This window comes from Cherax quadricarinatus, chromosome 11, assembly GCF_038502225.1.
Source record: "Cherax quadricarinatus isolate ZL_2023a chromosome 11, ASM3850222v1, whole genome shotgun sequence".
Classification (NCBI taxonomy): Eukaryota; Metazoa; Arthropoda; class Malacostraca; order Decapoda; family Parastacidae; genus Cherax; species Cherax quadricarinatus.
In genome coordinates, this window is record NC_091302.1 from 3455527 (window position 1) to 3477569 (window position 22043).

Genomic DNA, 22043 nt, shown 5'->3' on the forward strand with positions numbered 1-22043 from the left:
AAAGGAGGGAGGAAAGGGAGTGAAACCTGTGAAACATTTCGTGAAGTTGAGAGTAACATTTTTCTTCACCTGTGACAGGTGTTAAGACGTTGATTAATCAATAAAAAATATATTGTAGAGGCAATCGTCTATTAGCGATTAAATAATTTTCGTACTGATTGAAATAGATGGCAAGTGTCTGTCAACCGGACACAGAGAGACTGGAAGTAGGTCAAATTATGTTGCTCAGACATAAAATGGAAACTGTCCACTTAGTGACTCCTTTCAAGCAATGAGGAAAATTAAGAGAGCATGACTCGCCCCCGTGGCGCCACTGAGCCTCCTGAAAAAAAAAAAAACACACAAACCGCCAAGACGGTGCTGCACCTCATTCAGCCTCTCATTGGCAGAGGCTTCCCCGCGTCCACCAACCAGCGGCGAGAGTGAGGTCGAAACTTCCAGGCATCGACCAATCAGCGGTGGCCGTGAGTTCTTGGAAGGCAGCTGGGGACCTCAACCATCCTGGACTCTTCAGATGCTTCCAGGTTCCAGCCGGACCTGGAACTGACGCCTAACAGCGCTCGAGACGAACTTTCCCAACACATTTCAGTGCCTCAATAAGTCTTCCAGAGTAAACAAGTGCATATCAGAAACACAATATCGTGGCCGATGCTCCACCATGGTGAAGAAGTGAGTGTATAAAAGTGCAAGGGAAAGCTAGACGAGGAGCCATTAACCATGGCAGCAGAAGTTTCCAGGACTGGAAAGATCGGAGCAGGGATTGTGCTGTTCCTGGTGCTGGCTGTAGTGACGGTGCTAGCTGTGGGCTCAGCCGTGGGCTGGTATGACAACCATGTAGATATGGAGCACGACATGGACCAGTCAGCCCCAGGCTTCAAGCAGAGGGTAAGTCAAATCTTAACTCTACATTACTACTTTTATATTTTAGATAAAGGACACGAGTGCAACTAATAACATTTTATTGTGGCAACGTTTCGCTCTGTATGATCTTTGTCAAGCCGTAACGGCTTGACAAAGCACTTGTGTCTTTTTACCTAACATTTTGTCGGTAATTCCATAAAAATATTACTTTCATATTCACTGGGAAGCGCTAAACACATAGGGGTTATACAGCACCTGGGGAATGGAAGGGAATCAGATCTAATCCACATAGGGAAGGTTAGTTTCAGTTCTTTGAATCAAGAGCCCATCACCAGCACTAAGGCACCTTTTTGAAGGGAATTTCCTTTTCACGCAATATTGACTTAATAATGGTTCAGCCTGGACCGAAACGTCGTCATAATCTTAGAGTTGAGAATTGCTTCAGCCACGGTATTGTGGGTTAGTTGTGAATTGTTACATCCAGGGTATTGTGTGTTTACAACTCAAATCAAGCTCATTATCAGTCACAATATCACAATTTGCTTTGCAATTGTTTTTAAAAAAGTATATTACAATGTTGCACCAGCATGAACTGTGGAGAAGAAAATAAGAAAAGTAAGAAAAATATAAGTTGGTGATATTGAACACAGGTTTGTGCGATAAAGATTATCTTTATTGTGGGAGTGGGTGGGTTATCTTACTCCCACGGTTGTATTGTGGGGTGTGGGTGAGTTATCTTACTCCCACGGTTGTATTGTGGGGTGTGAGTGGGTTATCTTACTTCCACACTGTTGTATTGTGGGGTGTGGGTGGGTTATCTTACTCCCACACTGTTGTATTGTGGGGTGTGGGTGGGTTATCTTACTTCCACACTGTTGTATTGTGGGGTGTGGGTAGGTTATCTTACTTCCACACTGTTGTATTGTGGGGTGTGGGTGGGTTATCTTACTCCCACACTGTTGTATTGTGGGGTGTGGGTGGGTTATCTTACTCCCACACTGTTGTATTGTGGGGTGTGGGTGGGTTATCTTACTTCCACACTGTTGTATTGTGGGGTGTGGGTGGGTTATCTTACTCCCACACTGTTGTATTGTGGGGTGTGGGTGGGTTATCTTACTCCCACACTGTTGTATTGTGGGGTGTGGGTGGGTTATCTTACTCCCACACTGTTGTATAGTGGGGTGTGGGTGGGTTATCTTACTCCTACACTGTTGTATAGTGGGGTGTGGGTGGGTTATCTTACTCCCACACTGTTGTATTGTGGGGTGTGGGTGGGTTATCTTACTTCCACACTGTTGTATTGTGGGGTGTGGGTGGGTTATCTTACTCCCACACTGTTGTATTGTGGGGTGTGGGTGGGTTATCTTACTCCCACACTGTTGTATAGTGGGGTGTGGGTGGGTTATCTTACTCCTACACTGTTGTATAGTGGGGTGTGGGTGGGTTATCTTACTCCCACACTGTTGTATTGTGGGGTGTGGGTGGGTTATCTTACTTCCACACTGTTGTATTGTGGGGTGTGGGTGGGTTATCTTACTCCCACACTGTTGTATTGTGGGGTGTGGGTGGGTTATCTTACTCCCACACTGTTGTATAGTGGGGTGTGGGTGGGTTATCTTACTCCCACACTGTTGTATAGTGGGGTGTGGGTGGGATATCTTACTCCCACGGTTGTATTGTGGGGTGTGGGTGGGTTATCTTACTCCCAAACTGTTGTATTGTGGGGTGTGGGTGGGTTATCTTACTCCCACACATGTATTGTGGGGTGTGGGTGGGTTATCTTATTCCCACACTGTTGTATTGTGGGGTGTGGGTGGGTTATCTTACTCCCACGGTTGTATTGTGGGGTGTGGGTGGGTTATCTTACTCCCACACTGTTGTATTGTGGGGTGTGGGTGGGTTATCTTACTTCCACACTGTTGTATTGTGGGGTGTGGGTGGGTTATCTTACTTCCACACTGTTGTATTGTGGGGTGTGGGTGGGTTATCTTACTCCAACACTGTTGTATTGTGGGGTGTGGGTGGGTTATCTTACTCCCACACTGTTGTATTGTGGGGTGTGGGTGGGTTATCTTACTCCCACACTGTTGTATTGTGGGGTGTGGGTGGGTTATCTTACTCCCACAGTGTTGTATTGTGGGGTGTGGGTGGGTTATCTTACTCCCACGGTTGTATTGTGGGGGTGTAGGTGGGTTATCTTACTCCCAAACTGTTGTACTGTGGAGTGTGGGTGGGTTATCTTACTCCCACACTGTTGTATTGTGGGGTGTGGGTGGGTTATCTTACTCCCACTGTTGTATTGTGGGGTGTGGGTGGGTTATCTTACTCCCACACTGTTGTATTGTGGGGCGTGGGCGGGTTATCTTACTCTCACATTGTTGTATTGTGGGGTATGGGTGGGTTATCTTACTCCCACACTGTTGTATTGTGGGGTGTGGGTGGGTTATCTTACTTCCACACTGTTGCACTGTGGGTGTTATCTTACTCCTACACTATTGTATTGTGGGTGGGTTATTTCACTCCCACACTTGTATTGTGGGTGGGTTATCTTATTCCCACACTGTTATATGGTGAGTGTGGGTGGGTCTACACCCACAGTGCCCACACCAGTCAACTGATCACTCTAACTTGTTATCTGTAAACAGTAATTAGGTGGCCAGCTGGCTTGCCCAATAATATCCTCCGTGGATTGGCTTAGTAAGTCAGGATAACCCAAGAAAAGCCACGCAGTGTGGGCCTTAGGTCCTCTGACCCAAAAGGCCACCCACAACAATAAAATGACATCCAGGTACCTACTTACTGCTAGGTGAACAAGGTCAGTAGGTGCAAGGGTACTAACACCTAGGTACCTACTTGCTGCTAGGTGAACAAGGGAAATAGGTGCAAGGGTACTAACACCCAGGTACCTACTTACTGCTAGGTCATCAGGGGCAAGTGGTGTAAGGAAACATGCCCATACGTTACACCTCGCCTAGGGATCGAACCGGTGATTTCGGTTACAAATTTATTTCATTCACGCGGAAGCGCTAAACACGTAGGGAGGCCAAACAACGCCTGGCGAAATGTGAGGCAATCAGGTTTAATTCAAGAAAGGGGGAGCTAGCTCCAGTTCCTGGTATCAGGAGCCCTTCGCCGGCATCAAGGGACCCCCTATAGATATTATTATTAATAATGTTATAATTATTTTATTTACGTTTTCGTTTATATGTTGAGAATGCCTCATCCGCTCGTCTTCAAACTCAACAGTGGTGTGTCCTACTTAGAAACAGGTTAGAATTGTTAATGGAGTGTGTAGATGCCAATTCGCCATTAAAAAAATAAGAGGGTACTTTTTTTTCCATAAAACAATTTGAGTAGACCTCTTTAATGAGTAGGCCTCTCTTTAATGACTGAGTAGACCTCTTTAATGAGTAGGCCTCTCTTTAAGAACTGAGTAGACCTCTTTAATGAGTAGGCCTCTCTTTAAGGACTGAGTAGACCTCTTTAATGAGTAGGCCTCTCTTTAATGACTGAGTAGACCTCTTTAATGAGTAGGCCTCTCTAAGGACTGAGTAGACCTCTTTAATGAGTAGGCCTCTCTTTAATGACTGAGTAGGCCTCTTGATGTAATCTTATGAAAATAACGATAGGTTTAGGTTTGGGCTGTGTAGGTGTAAAATTTGCCACATTTATTAAAAAAAATGGAATATTCGTCCGAGTGATAACTTATCAATGTCACGTGACAGGTTTCAAATCTTTAATTCTTTAGAAACTTATGCCGCACTCTACACTTTTCCTTTTACATACATGATGATAGAGAGGCCTAGGCTTGTTGGATACGGGGATACATTTTTCTGATTGCGTAGCGACCGAAATAAATAATAATAATAATAATAATAATAATTTATAATTATAAATAAGCACTAAACCCACAAGGGTCACAGCCTAGTTCAGTGAAGATTTTTATGAGTAGGTCGACAGGATGTAACTACATAATGTTATGGTGTACCGAGAAACACTGTATTATACACTAGACACAGTACACGAAAATCTATATATACACCAAACCTTTATGTATATATGTACAGTGGAACCTCGGTGTGTTTACCTGGAGTTTATCTGGAGAGGGTTTTGGGGGTCAACGCCCCCGCGGCTCGGTCTGAGACCGAACTTGGTTCCTAGGTGGTGTTTGAACTGTGAAAAAGTTCAGTGTCCGAAACAGTAGTATTTCCCATTGAAATTCATGTAAATGTAATTAATTGTCTCGGACACAGAAAATTACCTCCCCCCTCCCCCCCCCAAAAAACCCCACAATATACTGTAATAATTTTTTGTGCTATTAAAAACTTATGTAATTGATATAATACATGTTCATTAAATAAATGAAGAGAGAAGCCAGTGGAGGGGCAGTGGAGGGGCAGTGGAGGGACAGTGGAGGGACAGTGGAGGGGCAGTGGAGGGGCAGTGGAGGGACAGTGGAGGGGCAGTGGAGGGGCAGTGGAGGGACAGTGGAGGGACAGTGGAGGGGCAGTGGAGGGACAGTGGAGGGGCAGTGGAGGGACAGTGGAGGGGCAGTGGAGGAGCAGTGGAGGGGCAGTCACATAATAACATTCATTAATCCACCTCTGAAGTGATGTGGTCCGGTTTCTGTGTCTCCGCCAACACAGGAAGATTCTGGACACTCAGAACTGGTAGGTGTATTCGTTTTTTTTTTTTTTTTAAATGGAATCTGTCCAGTATGGGTGTGTCTGCCTACCCCTCATAATCTTCCTCAAGTGTTCAACACATCATCATTGAAAGAATTAATCCTGTGGCTCACAAGAGTAATGTCAGGGCGCCCTTTCTCCACTAGGCTCTCCGCTTTTGACCAATAAAAAAAAATAAAATTGACCTCATCGCTCTAGGGCCGTGAGGTTGTGCTACGCCTTGCTCCTGCATTTGTCACTCAACCTTGGTGGAGGACAGACATTGGCGGTTGAGCTAGCACCTGTTGGTAGCACTGAGTGATTTTCACAAAATGGTGCAGGCTATCAGGCGGAGAATCAACAGTGTGTATTGAGGTGTTGAAAGGAACGGTTTATCAAACCAATGCTTCTGTTATGCTGCCTGCCATACTACGAGATACCTACTGCATCAACAACGACGATCTGTATGGTATTGCCTTAAATGGAGCTACAAGGATCTTTGTGAAATTTGTGACGGCTGCGACATATGACAAGTTGGTGGAAAAATACCAAGACGTGTGTATGAAGGTTAATCCTGGTTTAGAAGTACGACTGAGGGACGTATCCAAGTATTATACTTGGGTAAAGTTGCGGAATGTCCCATTTGAAGCGGATGAAGAAGATATAAAAGCAACATTCAATGAGTATGGTGTTATACATCAGGCATCAGTTGGAAGGTGGTCTGATGGTATGTATGCTGGACTGCGTGAGGGCTCCTAACGTTTCGGAATAAAGATGTCTAACTGTTGCATATGTGTCTTACCTAACATACCCTCAAAATGTCTTTGCGCAAATCTATACCATCATATGTGACACTGAGTGACTTTAGAACTCAGGTATATGTAACATATGCAGGGCAGAGACGAACCTGTAGACTGTGTGGAGCCTTTGATCATATGGCAGTAATGTGTCCTCGTCGATCGACACCTGAGAAATATGGAGAGGGGAAAGGAGTGGGGAAGGAGAGAGAGGTGACGACCCAGTCTACAGGGGAGCATCTTCAAGATCATAGAACATGGAGTGAAATCGTGGAGGACAATCCGGAAGAATGTGCAACATTACCGGAGGTCTCTCAGGTTATTGAGAATATGCGTATGGAGGATGAGGTGAGACGAGTGGAATTGGGTAGTCAGGTTACGGCTACAATAGACTGTTATACAAGAATTCTTGGGTAATCAGAATGAGGACGGGACACTAAGCATGGTGTCGGATGGGAAACTTATAGGTGAGGGTGGAATTCAAGAGGTGGGTAATGTGGGTGATGGGGATATGCAATCAAAGAGGATTAGTGAGGTTGTGGTTGAAGTCCACAACGTGGAATGTGAAGATGAGGGAATGCACATAGTAGAGGCATCACGTAAGAGAGAGGCAGGGGCTTCTGATAGTGACGATGTCCTCACACCAGCGCAACGAACTGGTAAGAAACTATCAGTGGATGTGCCAAGAAAAGTAACAGGGGGAGGGAAGGGGCAGAGGAAAGGCGAGGCAAAGAAAGGACAATGTGAAAAGAATGTTCAGCAAAAACGTAAGGAAACGCAAGGATATCGGTCGATTGGTAAGCCCCCGATAGCATTTTTAAGTGTCTAACATTAAATGTTAATGGCCTAAGGGCTGATGTAAAGTGTAAGATATTTAGTGATTTTTTAAAGAGACTTGGAATACAAGTAATATTTTTACAAGAGCATAATTTTAGGTATGGAAGGGATTTGTTGGTAGATGGATATAAAGTTTATGCTGGGTATACTGGGAAGCTTAAGGGAGGTGCTGCTGTTTTAGTAGCTGAGACCAGTCCTTTCCAATTGTTACATTGGGAAGAAGGGGGAGATGGGAGAGTAGCGAGGGTGGATGGGACATGGGGTGGGGTACGTGTGTTTTGTGAGTGTATACATGCCGGCGGACAGTAATAGACGTGTTAAAGAGGAATTTGTAAGGGACACACTAATTTATCATATGCGTGGTTTACCTGTTTATTCATTATTTGGAGGGGATTGGAATAGTGTGATACGTAGAAAAGATGTGGAGCCGAGGGGTGCGGGGTGTGTTTTGGGGGTCCTACGGGATGTTTTAGGGGGAGCAGGCTTCACGGATGTAGTGAGGGGGTAGGGGTGGAATGTGGAGCATACTTATGTGAGGAGAGGATATGCGGCACGACTAGATCGTATTTATGCTTCTCCCGGGTTACAGGTTGCTAATACAGAAACTATAAATGTAGTGTTTTCAGATCATAGAGGAGTGGTCGTGGATGTGGGATGGGGAGGTTTACCAAAGCATTACATGAGTTATTGGAAACTTAATGTGAGATTGTTAGATGAGCTGGAGGACGGTGATAGTTTTGTTGAGTGGTGGACAAATGAGTGGACCAAGGGGAGAAAAGGAAGTGATATACTACGATGGTGGGAGGAATATGCTAAACCAGGAATCAAAAATTTTTATATGAGGAAAGGAAAGGAGGTAAGTCAATGGAAATATAGCTTACAGAGATATTTGGAAGGGCAGTTGAAACAGTGCTATGAAGGTTTTAGTGGGGTTTATCCAGTACAAGAGATTGAGGGCATCAAAGCGCAATTGATGGGAATGCAGAATGCAAGATTTGATGGTGAGAGAATGAGAGGTGGATTGGAAGATGTTTTATGGGGAGATAAGCCATCCGCCTGTGTATTGTGGCGATTAAAGACACGACAGAGGACAATGACTATGATGAAGTTGGACGTACATACGGATGCGAGAGGGTATACGATGGGACAGAAGTTAGTAACTACGGAAAGTATGAGTGGTTATGCTGATAAGTGGTTTGAGATATATATGAGAGGGGGAAACAGGAAGATAGCAGATATGAAGATTTTAGAGAAGGGGATACAGAGAAACCTAGAGTCAGCAGATAGAGCGATGATAGAAGGGCCTATAGATGAAGAGGAAGTGTGGACGGCTTTAAAAGGGATGAGTGTCGGGAAAGCACCTGGGATAGATGGAATCCCAAATTAATTTTATTTGAGCAACTGGGATGTCATGAAGGAATTCTTGGTGCAGTTGGTGAATGTAATGAAGGATAAGGGAAGCATGAGTCTAACACAAAGGACAGGTGTAGTAGTTATGGTTCCAAAGAGGGAAGTACAGAATAGCATCCTAGATTATAGAGGTTCATCATTAATGTGTGGGGATTATAAATTGTTTGCCAGGGTGTTAGGTAATAGATTGCGTAAAGTAACTGGGAATGTTATAGATGGGGGACAGATGGGTGTGCCAGGGCGAACAATGTTTAGTGGACATGGGAGGATAAAAGGTTATATAGAGGAGCATAGGATGGACAGCAGAGGTGTTCTTGCTTTGGATTGGAAGGCGGCTTATGATTGTGTAGAGAGAGAGACATTATGGATGATTATGAGGAGGATGGGTTTCGGTAAGGAAATTGTGCAGTGGGCGGAAACTTTACATAGAGGTGCAGAAATACGAGTGCAAATAAATGGAAGGGTGGGGAAGATGGTTAGTATGGGTAGGGGGCTGAGGCAGGGATGCCCCATGTCTCAGTCCTATTTGCATGTCTGCAAGACCCATTATATAGGTTGATAAATGTAGGAGTAAGTGAGGGGGGGTAAGACTTAGGGGAGCTACGGGTATAGTTGGTTATGTGGATGACACAACGGTCTTAGTGGGGGGAGAGGAGGGGGTTAAAGAATGTAAGCAGAATTGTTGAAATATTTAGTGGAGCAACAGGTATGAGTGTTAATAGTGAAAAGTCGAAATTACTGCAGGTTGGGTCATGGGTGGGAGGGGAACTGGGAAAAAAGTATGGATGGCAGGTGAAGTCAAGGGTGAGGGAAACTATGTATAGGTTTTTACATGGGATTTTGCCAACTAAAGTACGACTGTATCAGATGGGAATTTTGCAGTCTCAATGTTGTGTTTTTTGTGTGGGGGGGAGGAAACAGCATATCATGTGGTGTATTTCTGTGAGCATATCGAGAGGGCACGTCTATGGTTTCGCAGAGTGTTGGATATGGTGGGTGGGAATAGGTTAGTGGTATTAAGGGCACTGAATTTGGATATAGAGGGAGTGGGAGATAGTGTGAGGAGGGCCGTCATGTATTTAGTGGCAGATTATATCTATATATCGTGAGCGATGAGGGAGGTGGGGGGGGGGAGGAACGAACAAGGGCTTTAGCAGGACATTTCTATAAAACAAAGTGTATAAATGAGGTAGTGTATGGACGTAGATGGGCTATAGATTTTCCGGTATCGTATATAGGTATAGTGTAAACTCCTGCAGGAGTTTACACTATACCCTGTGGAGGCTGTGACAAGATTTACGTAGGTGAAACAGCAAGAAACCTCGACACCCGCCTCAATGAACACATTTACGCATGTAGGAACGATAACTTGAACAACGCCTGTGTACAACACCGAAATTCCACCAATCATCTCATGAAATTCAGAGACGCCCAATTAGTGATCAAAGAAACTAATTTCCGTAGACGCAAGTGCCTCGAATCAGCACTGATCGCTGTTTCGAATACAATTAAACAAAACAACGGCAGTTTCACCATCTCCGAAGTCTTAGCAAGAATCCTCCTGAAAACAGTAAACCCTGCCATCACATAGTCTCTCCTGTTATACTACACAAGCACATACAAGGAGTGAACACTGAAACAAGCTGCCTCTTTCCAGTTTATATTTGTCCAACCTATTTTTATGTTACCCAAGTAATAGCTTTTATATCCTTTTTCTCATGTACGAATTAATTGCTCTACCATATTGTATTACTTTTGTCACTACTACTACTACTACCACCACTAGTGAACATCGAAATGGTACCTCACTAGTATTGCATCTCACTCTGAGCCTATATATACCCTCTGTGTCCATGTATTGTTTGTAATGGCTTGATAAAGCTCCTGGAGAGCGAAACGTTGCCACAATAAAATGTCACATTAGTTGCACTTGTGTCCTTTTACTTTACAATAACGTAAATGTTGGGGGGGGGAGTCACTAGTATTGTAAGTGCTTTGTGTCATTTTACATTATGAAAAAAACAGTAATGGAAGCACTGTGCATTATGCAGTAGTGTGTTAGTTATGTAGTTAAGTGTATATCAGAATTATTATGAATAGTGTTACTTAGTGGACCGCAACACACCCACTGATAATGTTACTTAGTGGACCGCAACACACCCACTGATAATGTTACTTAGTGGACCGGAACACACCCACTGATAATGTTACTTAGTGGACCGGAACACACCCACTGATAATGTTACTTAGTGGTCCGGAACACACCCACTGATAATGTTACTTAGTGGTCCGGAACACACCCACTGATAATGTTACTTAGTGGACCGCAACACACCCACTGATAATGTTACTTAGTGGACCGCAACACACCCACTGATAATGTTACTTAGTGGACCGGAACACACCCACTGATACACAAATAACCCGCACATAAAAGACAGAAGCTTACGACGACGTTTCGGTCCGACTTGGACCATTGACAAAGTCACACTTTGTCAATGGTCCAAGTCGGACCGAAACGTCGTCGTAAGCTTCTGTCTTTTATGTGCGGGTTATTTGTGTATCGTTCCAGTCACGGTATTGTGCCTTTATGTTATTTATTTACACCCACTGATAATGTTACTTAGTGGACCGGAACACACCCACTGATAATGTTACTTAGTGGACCGGAACACACCCACTGATAATGTTACTTAGTGGACCGGAACACACCCACTGATAATGTTACTTAGTGGACCGGAACACACCCACTGATAATGTTACTTAGTGGACCAGAACACACCCACTAATAATGTTACTTAGTGGACCGGAACACACCCACTGATAATGTTACTTAGTGGACCGGAACACACCCACTGATAATGTTACTTAGTGGACCGGAACACACCCACTGATAATGTTACTTAGTGGACCGGAACACACCCACTGATAATGTTACTTAGTGGACCAGAACACACCCACTAATAATGTTACTTAGTGGACCGGAACACACCCACTGATAATGTTACTTAGTGGACCGGAACACACCCACTGATAATGTTACTTAGTGGACCGGAACACACCCACTGATAATGTTACTTAGTGGACCGGAACACACCCACTGATAATGTTACTTAGTGGACCAGAACACACCCACTAATAATGTTACTTAGTGGACCGGAACACACCCACTGATAATGTTACTTAGTGGACCGGAACACACCCACTGATAATGTTACTTAGTGGACCGGAACACACCCACTGATAATGTTACTTAGTGGACCGGAACACACCCACTGATAATGTTACTTAGTGGACCGGAACACACCCACTGATAATGTTACTTAGTGGACCGGAACACACCCACTGATAATGTTACTTAGTGGACCAGAACACACCCACTAATAATGTTACTTAGTGGACCGGAACACACCCACTGATAATGTTACTTAGTGGACCGGAACACACCCACTGATAATGTTACTTAGTGGACCAGAACACACCCACTAATAATGTTACTTAGTGGACCGGAACACACCCACTGATAATGTTACTTAGTGGACCGGAACACACCCACTGATAATGTTACTTAGTGGACCGGAACACACCCACTGATAATGCCTCTTTTTATATATATTTATATCACATTTATATACGTAACTATCTATGTATATTGTATGAACTGTTTTAAATAAAATAAAAAAAAAAAAAAATTCACGTTCATCAGTGGAAATTTTCGTTATTGCGAACTTTGTGATTATTGGGTGAAGAAAATTCCTCTGCCAGTTGTTCTTCCTGCTCGTTGAGAAGATGTTGGAGATATTCTGTTTTGAGTTCTCTGCTGGAACATTTATCATCTCTACATTCTCCTGGTTCACCTCTAACCCCATAGGTTGGGGAACCGGGGTAAATTACCCCAAATGGGGTAAAAATGAAAATCTCGGGGGGTGATGAAGGCTCAGTAAACAAATAAAATTGCAAAAAAAAAATTATTGTATAATAAGTGAGGAAAATCATGTTGCATTATGGCGCATAATACATATTTTTTCAGCTTGTAAGACTACTCTCCATATAAATGAATTCAGCAAACTATTTTCAATTTGAATGCTACTTGTGTTTCCCGGATTCTGCAGACTTCAAGTCTAGTGGGTAATTTCACTGTACACAAATTTATTTTGCGGTAATATACAAAAAAGTTGGCCAACTTCTGCATAGACCCATCTAGGTTGATGATTTCCAGAAGCACTGAATCTACCTCCAAGTGTCTGCTTGCCACAGTCAGGCCACAACTTCCTCCAAGCAGAGTTAATTGTTCTTTGGGAAACATCTATCAAGGCTGGTAAGTAAGACACGTGTACAACAGTTAGGTATCTTTATTTTGTCAAGCCGTTACGGTTTGATAACACATTGTCGGTAATTCTACCAATATTATAACAGAAATACGTTCAAAGACCGGGTCAGTTTTTTCTGAACATCCGGTTTGTCAGGTTCAAACACTGAGGTTCGACTGTATGTATGTATGTATGTATGTATATATATATATATATATATATATATATATATATATATATATATATATATATATATATATATATATATATATATATATATATATATATATATATATATATATATATATCTTTCAAACATTTCCATGTGTCCATTTCTTTATATATTGAGATTTTTAAGTAACTTAAACATATGTTTAGGAGAGCGCTAAGCCCGAGTGGGTCATACGGCACTCAATATATGCTTTTGAAGTTTATATAAACTTATAAACACAGTTATTTGACCCTACACCCCTTCCAGCTGGTACATCACTGTCCCAGAACGGTACGTAACCGGTTCATTCTTTATCATTGGGAAGCACTAAAGCCGTAGGGGAGCATACTGCAGCTTTATGCATCATTAGTAAGGCCTCACCTAGATTATGCAGCTCAATTCTGGTCTCCATATTACAGAATGGACATAAATTCGTTAGAAAACATTCAGCGTAGGATGACTAAATTAATACATAGCATTAGAAATCTTCCTTATGAAGAAAGATTGAAGACTCTTAAGTTACATTCACTTGTTAGACGAAGAATGAGGGGAGACCTGATCGAAGTGTATAAGTGGAAGATAGGTATTAATAAAGGGGATATTAATAAGGTCTTGAGGATGTCTCTCCAAGAGAGAACCCACAGTAATGGATTTAAATTAGATAAGTTTAGATTTAGAAAGGACATAGGAAAGTATTGGTTTGGAAATAGGGTAGTAGATGAGTGGAACCGTCTACCTAGTTGGGTTATTGAGGCTAGGACTTTGGGTAGTTTCAAATTTAGGTTGGATAAGTACATGGGTGGGAGGGGTTAGATTTGAGTGGGACATTCACATCAGAGCTTATTTCTTGGGTGGCATTGAAAATTGGGTTGGGCATATGTTTTGTTAGTGGGATGAATTGTAAAGGACCTGCCTAGTATGGGCCAACAGGCCTCCTGCAGTGTTCCTCCTTTCTTATGTTCTTATGTAGGAGAATGGGAGGTAATAAGGTTTCTTCTTTGGATCAAATTTAGTTTGGTTTATTAGGCTTCAATTATTATTATTATTATTATAATGAGAAGTAAGCGAACTAGGCTCCCAGTCTATCTACTGCAAGAGTATTAAACCTGCATATCGTCAGTATACTTGAACTTGTCTAGCATGGGCCAGTAGGCCCGTTGCAGTGCTCCTTTATGATAATTTAATGACTAAGTTTATTTTAGCATGATACATGTTTGTACAAAGGAGTGTAATAAGATCAAGAGTCCTTTATCAGTATTATGTGTAGGTCAGCTTGACATACGAGGTAGGTATAATGTTCGTCAGGAAACATGACAAGTGTTTCCTGACGCGGGTCTCAGTCATATGATGACCCACAGCTGGAACTTTTGGTTATCTGACTGAGGCCTTCCACTGGCTTACTCATCCACCTCTTTAAAAAGAGTCATAGTTATGATTATAACCATTAAAGTAGTTGGTTGCTTTGTTGCTACACGAGGTAAACAAACTACTGAACTGCATATACTCTGCAACAAGTTGCTGGTTGTAATATCAGTTTTGTATCCAGTATTGGCCATTTTTAACTTCGTATTTCATCTGTTTTCAACTTTATTCACATTATATTATTCTCTCAGGATTCATCTCTCTCCCTTTGTCTCTAGCACTCTCGCTTTCTCTCTTGCAATCTCTCACTCGTGTTGGCATCTGGAGTTTGTGAGTTGGTCTTTAATTTTAGCTGTGCTGCTCCTGTCTCCAGCTGTGATTGTGTGAGGGGTAGGTTGGAGGGAGGATGGTGCTTGTTTTGTGTTTTGGTGTGTACTCGCCTATATGTGGTTGCAGGGGTCGATTCATAGCTCCTCGCCCCGCCTCTTCACTGGTCGATACTAAATCATTCTCTCCCTGCTCCATGAACTTTATCATACCTCTTCTTAAAGCTATATATGGAATTTGCCTCCACTATTTCACTCTCCAGATTATTCCAATTCCTGACAATTCTAAGGATAAAGAAATGCTTCCTAATATCCCTATAACTCATCTGGGTTTTCAACTTACAATTGTGGCCCCTTGTTCCTGTATCCCATCTCTGAAACATTCGAGCCCTGTCCACCTTGTCGATTCCTCTCAGTATTTTATACGTCGTTATCATGTCCCTCCTATCCTATAGTGCCATCAGGTTGAATTCCCTTAATCTCTCCTCGTTAAGACATACCCTTCAGTTCCGGGACTAATCTTGTTGCAAACTTTTTCACTTTCTCCAGTTTCTTGACGTGCTTGACTAAGTGTGGGTTCCATACTGGTGCTGCATACTCCAGTATGGGTCTGACGTACATGGTGTACAATGTCGTGAATGATTCCTTACTCAGATGCCAAAATGCTATTCTCAGGTTTGCCAAGCACGACAAGGTCCTAAATGCACTAGAAGACAAAAAGAATGCAGATGTAATATATACAGACTTTGCAAAAGCCTTCGACAAGTGTGACCACGGCGTAATAGCGCACAAAATGCGCGCTAAAGGAATAACAGGAAAAGTCGGTCGATGGATCTATAATTTCCTCACTAACAGAACACAGAGAGTAGTCGTCAACAGAGTAAAGTCCGAGGCAGCTACGGTGAAAAGCTCTGTTCCACAAGGCACAGTACTAGCTCCCATCTTGTTCCTCATCCTCATATCCGACATAGACAAGGATGTCAGCCACAGCACCGTGTCTTCCTTTGCAGATGACACCCGAATCTGCATGACAGTGTCTTCCATTGCAGACACTGCAAGGCTCCAGGCGGACATCAACCAAATCTTTCAGTGGGCTGCAGAAAACAATATGAAGTTCAACGATGAGAAATTTCAATTACTCAGATATGGTAAACATGAGGAAATTAAATCTTCATCAGAGTACAAAACAAATTCTGGCCACAAAATAGAGCGAAACACCAACGTCAAAGACCTGGGAGTGATTATGTCGGAGGATCTCACCTTCAAGGACCATAACATTGTATCAATCGCATCTGCTAGAAAAATGACAGGATGGATAATGAGAACCTTCAAAACTAGGGAGGCCAAGCCCATGATGACACTCTTCAGGTCACTTGTTCTATCTAGGCTGGAATATTGCTGCACTCTAACAGCACCTTTCAAGGCAGGTGAAATTGCCGACCTAGAAAATGTACAGAGAACTTTCACGGCGCGCATAACGGAGATAAAACACCTCAATTACTGGGAGCGCTTGAGGTTTCTAAACCTGTATTCCCTGGAACGCAGGAGGGAGAGATACATGATTATATACACCTGGAAAATCCTAGAGGGACTAGTACCGAACTTGCACACGAAAATCACTCACTACGAAAGCAAAAGACTTGGCAGACGATGCACCATCCCCCCAATGAAAAGCAGGGGTGTCACTAGCACGTTAAGAGACCATACAATAAGTGTCAGGGGCCCGAGACTGTTCAACTGCCTCCCAGCACACATAAGGGGGATTACCAACAGACCCCTGGCAGTCTTCAAGCTGGCACTGAACAAGCACCTAAAGTCAGTTCCTGATCAGCCGGGCTGTGGCTCGTACGTTGGTTTGCGTGCAGCCAGCAGCAACAGCCTGGTTGATCAGGCGCTGATCCACCAGGAGGCCTGGTCACAGACCGGGCCGCGGGGGCATTGACCCCCGAAACTCTCTCCAGGTAAACTCCAGGTATGCTGCAGCAGTTATTTGATTGATGTGTGTCTCAGGGGACATGTTCGTTATAATGCTTACCCCAAAATCCTTTTCTTTAAGTGGCATTTGATCCCCTAACCTGTACTCTGTCTGCGGTTTTCTTTGCCCTTCCCCAATCTTCATGACTTTGCACTTACTGGGGTTAAACTCCAGGAGCCATTTGTTGACCAGACTTGTAGTCTGTCCAGTTCCCCTTGTAATCTTAGCTGATCCTCACCCGCTTGTATTCTCCTTATCAGTTTCACATCAGCGATTAGCGACACTTTTGAACCTATTCCTTCCATCATATCATTCACGTATAAAAGAAACAGCACCGGACCTAGGACTGACCCTCGACACATACGCCCACTGACACTTCAAGTACAACACTCGTTGTTTCCTTTCTGTTAGGTATTCCCAGATCTATTGCAGTACTTTCCCTACTATTCCTGCCTGCTCCTCTAATTTTTGTACCAGTCTCTTGTGTGGTACTGTGTCAAAAGCCTTCTTGCAGTCCCTCTCTTGTCTTCTGAAGCTTACCATAGAACTCAAGTAGATTTGTGACAGGATTTCCCATCTCTAAAGCCGTGTTGTCACTATGAGCCCAATCCTTTCAGTGTGCTCCACTACTCTTCTGATCAACTTTTCCATGACTTTACATACTATACAAGTCAGTGATGCTGGGCTGTAGTTTAACGCTGACTATGTTTCCTTTCTTAAAAATTGCAACTACATTTGCTGTCTTCCACGCCTCAGGCAATTGCCCAATTTCGATAGATTTATTGAAGATTGATACTAGCGGCACACACAGTTCCTCTGCTCCTTCTCAGGATCAGTTTCTTCACCATCTCCTTGGTTATGTGCAGGGTCGGATTACCGCATAGGCAAACTAGACATTTGCCTAGGGCCCCGTGTATTTGGGGGCCCCGCGGTCCAAGGGGTTCAGGGGCTCATCCAAGACTGCGCACATGGTGCAAGTGCAAAGGGGTCCCTACCTAAAAAGTTCAAGTGTTTGGAGAGTAAAATTGATTTTTAAAAATTAATCAAAACAAAAATAAATAATTAAATAAAATAAAATAAAAATAAATAAACCTAACCATAGATGGTAACACTCAACACGCCTTTGTTTACATCAGAACAGCTGTGTTTTCCCGCTAATGGGCGAGTATGGGAGATTCCTCTCCAATTTTCTGTAGTAATTACACGTTATCTAGACTTGTACTGTGACAAATTAACTGAAGTGTTGTTGATAGACATTGATGTGTATGGATAAATGTTTGTTTTCGCCTCTAAATGTTAAGGGAGGTACCTGATAGGGTTACTTGACCAGTAAAGACGCATTTTTGGTAAAAATACTATAAAGAAAAACCTAAAAACGCAAACTGACTTCCGTTTGTAGGTTTTAAAAGCACTTTGTCCTGTCTGAAATTGATTGATGTTCTACATCACTTCCGTCGCAAATGCTTAGTTTTCAAGTTGCGACGGAAGTGATGTAGAACATCAATTAATTTAGTACATATTTCCCCAGAAACACATAAGCCACATCAGAAAATCGTTGGTTGGGTGAAACTGAAAATTGTCCCTGCATTCTTTAATTCTCATGTCCTTATCTATGGTGGTAGGCCATATATCATGCAAAACATAATGATTAGTTTAGTTATGAAAATGGTAATATAAATACCACTGCATTGTTCTTGGACTCAGTATGATTTCTGTTTAAGTAAATTGGAGATCAAGGAGGATGAATTAGTAAAATATTCGTAGCCCAAATCACTAACCTAATCTATGGTAAAAGTTCTGTATATGACTCCTTTCTGGTAACGTTTTGAATTTTTAGATGCGCAGCCAGAGGAAAGGGGGCTACATGGGCCATATCCCCCCAATTGACAGAAAAAAAAACTAATAATTAAAAAAATAATAATAATTGATAACGAAAAATTTGTAATTGCATGATTACAGACAGTGATACATCCTCATTATGGCATCTCGTGAACGTGATGTTGGACGTTCTTATGCGAGTGGGTCACAGAAAAGAAAGAAGAAAATTCAAGAGGAACATGAAAACAGCATCACTCACAGGAGCTGCATTTTAGCCAGAGTATTTCGTACACAGAAAAAAGGCTTATTGGATTCTCATTTGGAAAATCAAACTGAAAAAGAGCGCACTTATTGGAGAAAAGTTCTAGAAAGAGTTGTTGCTGTTGTAAAATTCTTAGCTCTAAGAGGACTTGCTTTCCGTGGAGAAAATGAGGTTTTTGGTTCGGGAAACAATGGCAATTTCCTGGGGATCATAGAACTGTTAGCACAATTCGATCCATTCTTAGCAAATCATGTGTCACGCCTTGGGAATGCAGGAAGAGGCACTGTATCTTACATGTCATTACTATATGCAATGAATTTATTGAACTGATGACTAAGAAGGTCCTCAATAACATCACAGCAGCTGTGAAAACTGCAAAATACTTTGCAATAAGTGTAGATTCAACACCAGATATTTCACATACAGATCAATTGACATTCATTGTTCGCTTTGTCGACTCCAGTGGTAAGCCTGTAGAGTGCTTTATAAAATTCATTCCTCTTTCAGGCCATGATGGAGAAACAATGATGAATGTAGTACTGGATACTCTGCTTGAACATGATCTCTCTATTATGGATTGCCGTGGCCAGAGCTACGACAATGCAAGTAACATGTCGGGTAAATATAATGGATTGCAAGCCCGTATCAAGCAAATCAACCCACTTGCTGAATATGTGCCCTGCAGCACATTCTCTTAATCTTGTTGGGTCATGTGCTGCGGAGTGTTGTGTCGCTGCAGTTTCATTTTTTGGACTTTTACAAGCACTCTAATTTTTTCTCTGCTTCAACGCATCGGTGGAGTATACTCAAGTCAACCATTCATGGAGATGTCATCAAATCATTATCAACAACAAGGTGGTCAGCGCAGCATGATGCAACACATGCTTTGAAAGACAGCTTTGCTGAAATACGTTCTGCTTTGATCCAAATAGCAGAGGATGAAGACCAGACAGCAACTACAAGAAGCGAAGCAGCCAGCTTAGCATCAAAATTGGAAGATTTTGAATTGGCCTTACTCTGTGTGCTTTGGGACTGTATACTGGAACGGTTAAATGCCACGAACAAGACACTTCAGAAAATTGAAATTGAAATGGCTACTTGTGCTAACCTCTATGCAGGCTTAGTGGAATTTGTAAGCTCACATCGCAATGATGAAGGTTTTGAAATGTTTGAAGAGAAAGCTAAACTGCTGGTGAAAGACTACAGTTACCGGGCTGATCATCAGCGGTCAAGGAAGAGGAAACGCAATTTTGAAGAGCCAGACAATGAAATTGTGTTGCTACCAAGACAGAAATGTAAGACAGCTACATACTTCGTTATTCTGGATTCACTGATTACAGAATTGGTGAAAAGAAAAGAAATCTACCAGAATCTCAATGACAAGTTTGGATTTCTGTTCAAAATTACTACTATGCCAGATGCAGAATTGAGAGAAGCTGCATTAAAGTTGCAACAACACCTTTCAGAAATGTTCAGGACACATTTGTTGACGAAATAGTTCATTTTTCTGGGTATATGAATCAGATTAAAGCTCCACCTGAAAAATGTGTGCCCTCAGCTGCTTTGAAACATTTAAGAAATGCAGGTATCTCAGAAACCTTCCCTAATGTTGACATAGTGTATCGCCTTTACCTAACACTTCCAGCTACTAACTGTGAAGGAAAACGTTCATTTTCTGTTTTGAAAAGAGTGAAAAACCAGCTCCGTTCAACAATGAGCCAAGACAAATTGTGTAACCTAGCCTTGTTGACCATTGAGTCTGATCTAACAAGAAATATTGATTTTCAGAATATAATTGATGATTTTGCCAATATGAAATCCAGAAAAAAGTTTATTTAAGAAGTGCCTGTGAATATAAACAATTCTTTACTTTCTTGAGTTTATATGATTTGATAGTCTTATGCATGATGCAATGATAACAATAATGGTCAGTGATTTATAAAGGGAATAATAGTGCTGTAGTGGTTATGCTGAATATAATAGGTACATGATATCACTACTTTAATAGCCTAATCTAGTAATACTATGCTGTCTTGAGTTTATTCTCTTTAAAATGCATGATTTAACAAGATAGTTATAATGGCTGTTGGTAAATGGTTTTGGTTGTCTTGATGTACTTTCCCTATTAAATTTAATCTAAATAGCCAGAATGTATTTAATTAGACCTTAAACAGGCTCATACCGACCCCCCTCCCCCCACCCCCAAGCTGGAAGGGGTCGCTTCGCTTACCCGTAACTCAAAGGGGCCCCGCCAATCTGAATAGCCTAGGGCCCGGAGACTTCTTAATCTGGCCCTGGTTATGTGTAGTGTGTCCAGCACCTGCTGGTGTGCCCTACCTCCATGGTTTGCTGGAAGCATTTCTGTCTCTATTATGAAAATAAATGGTATAAAATACCTACACAATGGAAACAAACACACATGCAGTTTAATGTGATCCTTTATTGACAACGTTTCACCCACACAGTGGGCTTTTTCAAGTCACAAACAGATCTGGTAGGTAGGACACATAGGCAACAGTTAGGCAACTTTATTCCGAAACGTTTCGCCTACACAGTAGGCTTCTTCAGTCGAATACAGAAAGTAGGCAGGAACAGTAGAGATGTGAAGACGATGTAATCAATCCATCTCCCTTGAAGTCGTAGAATTTGAGGTTGTCAGTCCCTCAAATTCTACGACTTCAAGGGTGATGGACTGATTACATCGTCTTCACATCTCTACTGTTCCTGCCTACTTTCTGTATTCGACTGAAGAACCCTACTGTGTAGGCGAAACGTTTCGGAATAAAGTTGCCTAACTGTTGCCTATGTGTGCTACCTACCAACCTGTCGGTATTGTATACCATTTTGATGTTCACAAACAGATCTACCTGGGGTGGAAGGTACGGGAGTATTTATAGTCAGGTTCAGAATGTTGAGGTCAGGTGGAGAATGCTGCATCTGATGATCCACCGGGTGGGGTTATAGAGTCTTGAGTAGCTTGGCAGGGGTATTGGACAAGTTGTGAGTAGACCTTCTGCAGTGTTCTATGTTCTTATGTGGGATAGCGATGAAGAAGTTTCTTGGCAAGTGGTTCAGCTATGTTATAGAAGCCATTGTTCTGGTTGAAGTTGTTGGTTATAGAGATAAGCGATGATTCCAGGATTCTTCGGTATTGAGTGTTGTCTTCTGTGGCGATAAGTCTTGAGCTTCTGTAGTTAATTAAATGGTTGT

At 42.4% G+C, this 22043-nt stretch overlaps 1 protein-coding gene across 2 annotated transcripts in view; it reads left to right on the top strand.

Annotated features, from left to right (window-relative positions):
• The first annotated feature begins 500 nt into the window (after positions 1 to 500).
• Positions 501 to 22043, top strand: part of LOC128687492 (collagen alpha-1(XV) chain-like) — a 121052-nt gene continuing 99509 nt past the window's right edge. For both annotated transcript variants that reach the window (XM_070083897.1, XM_070083898.1), the window contains exon 1: positions 501 to 885. In XM_070083897.1, the coding sequence (XP_069939998.1) occupies positions 718 to 885 (168 nt within the window). In that variant the 5' untranslated portion in view covers positions 501 to 717. The remainder of the gene's footprint in view (positions 886 to 22043) is intronic.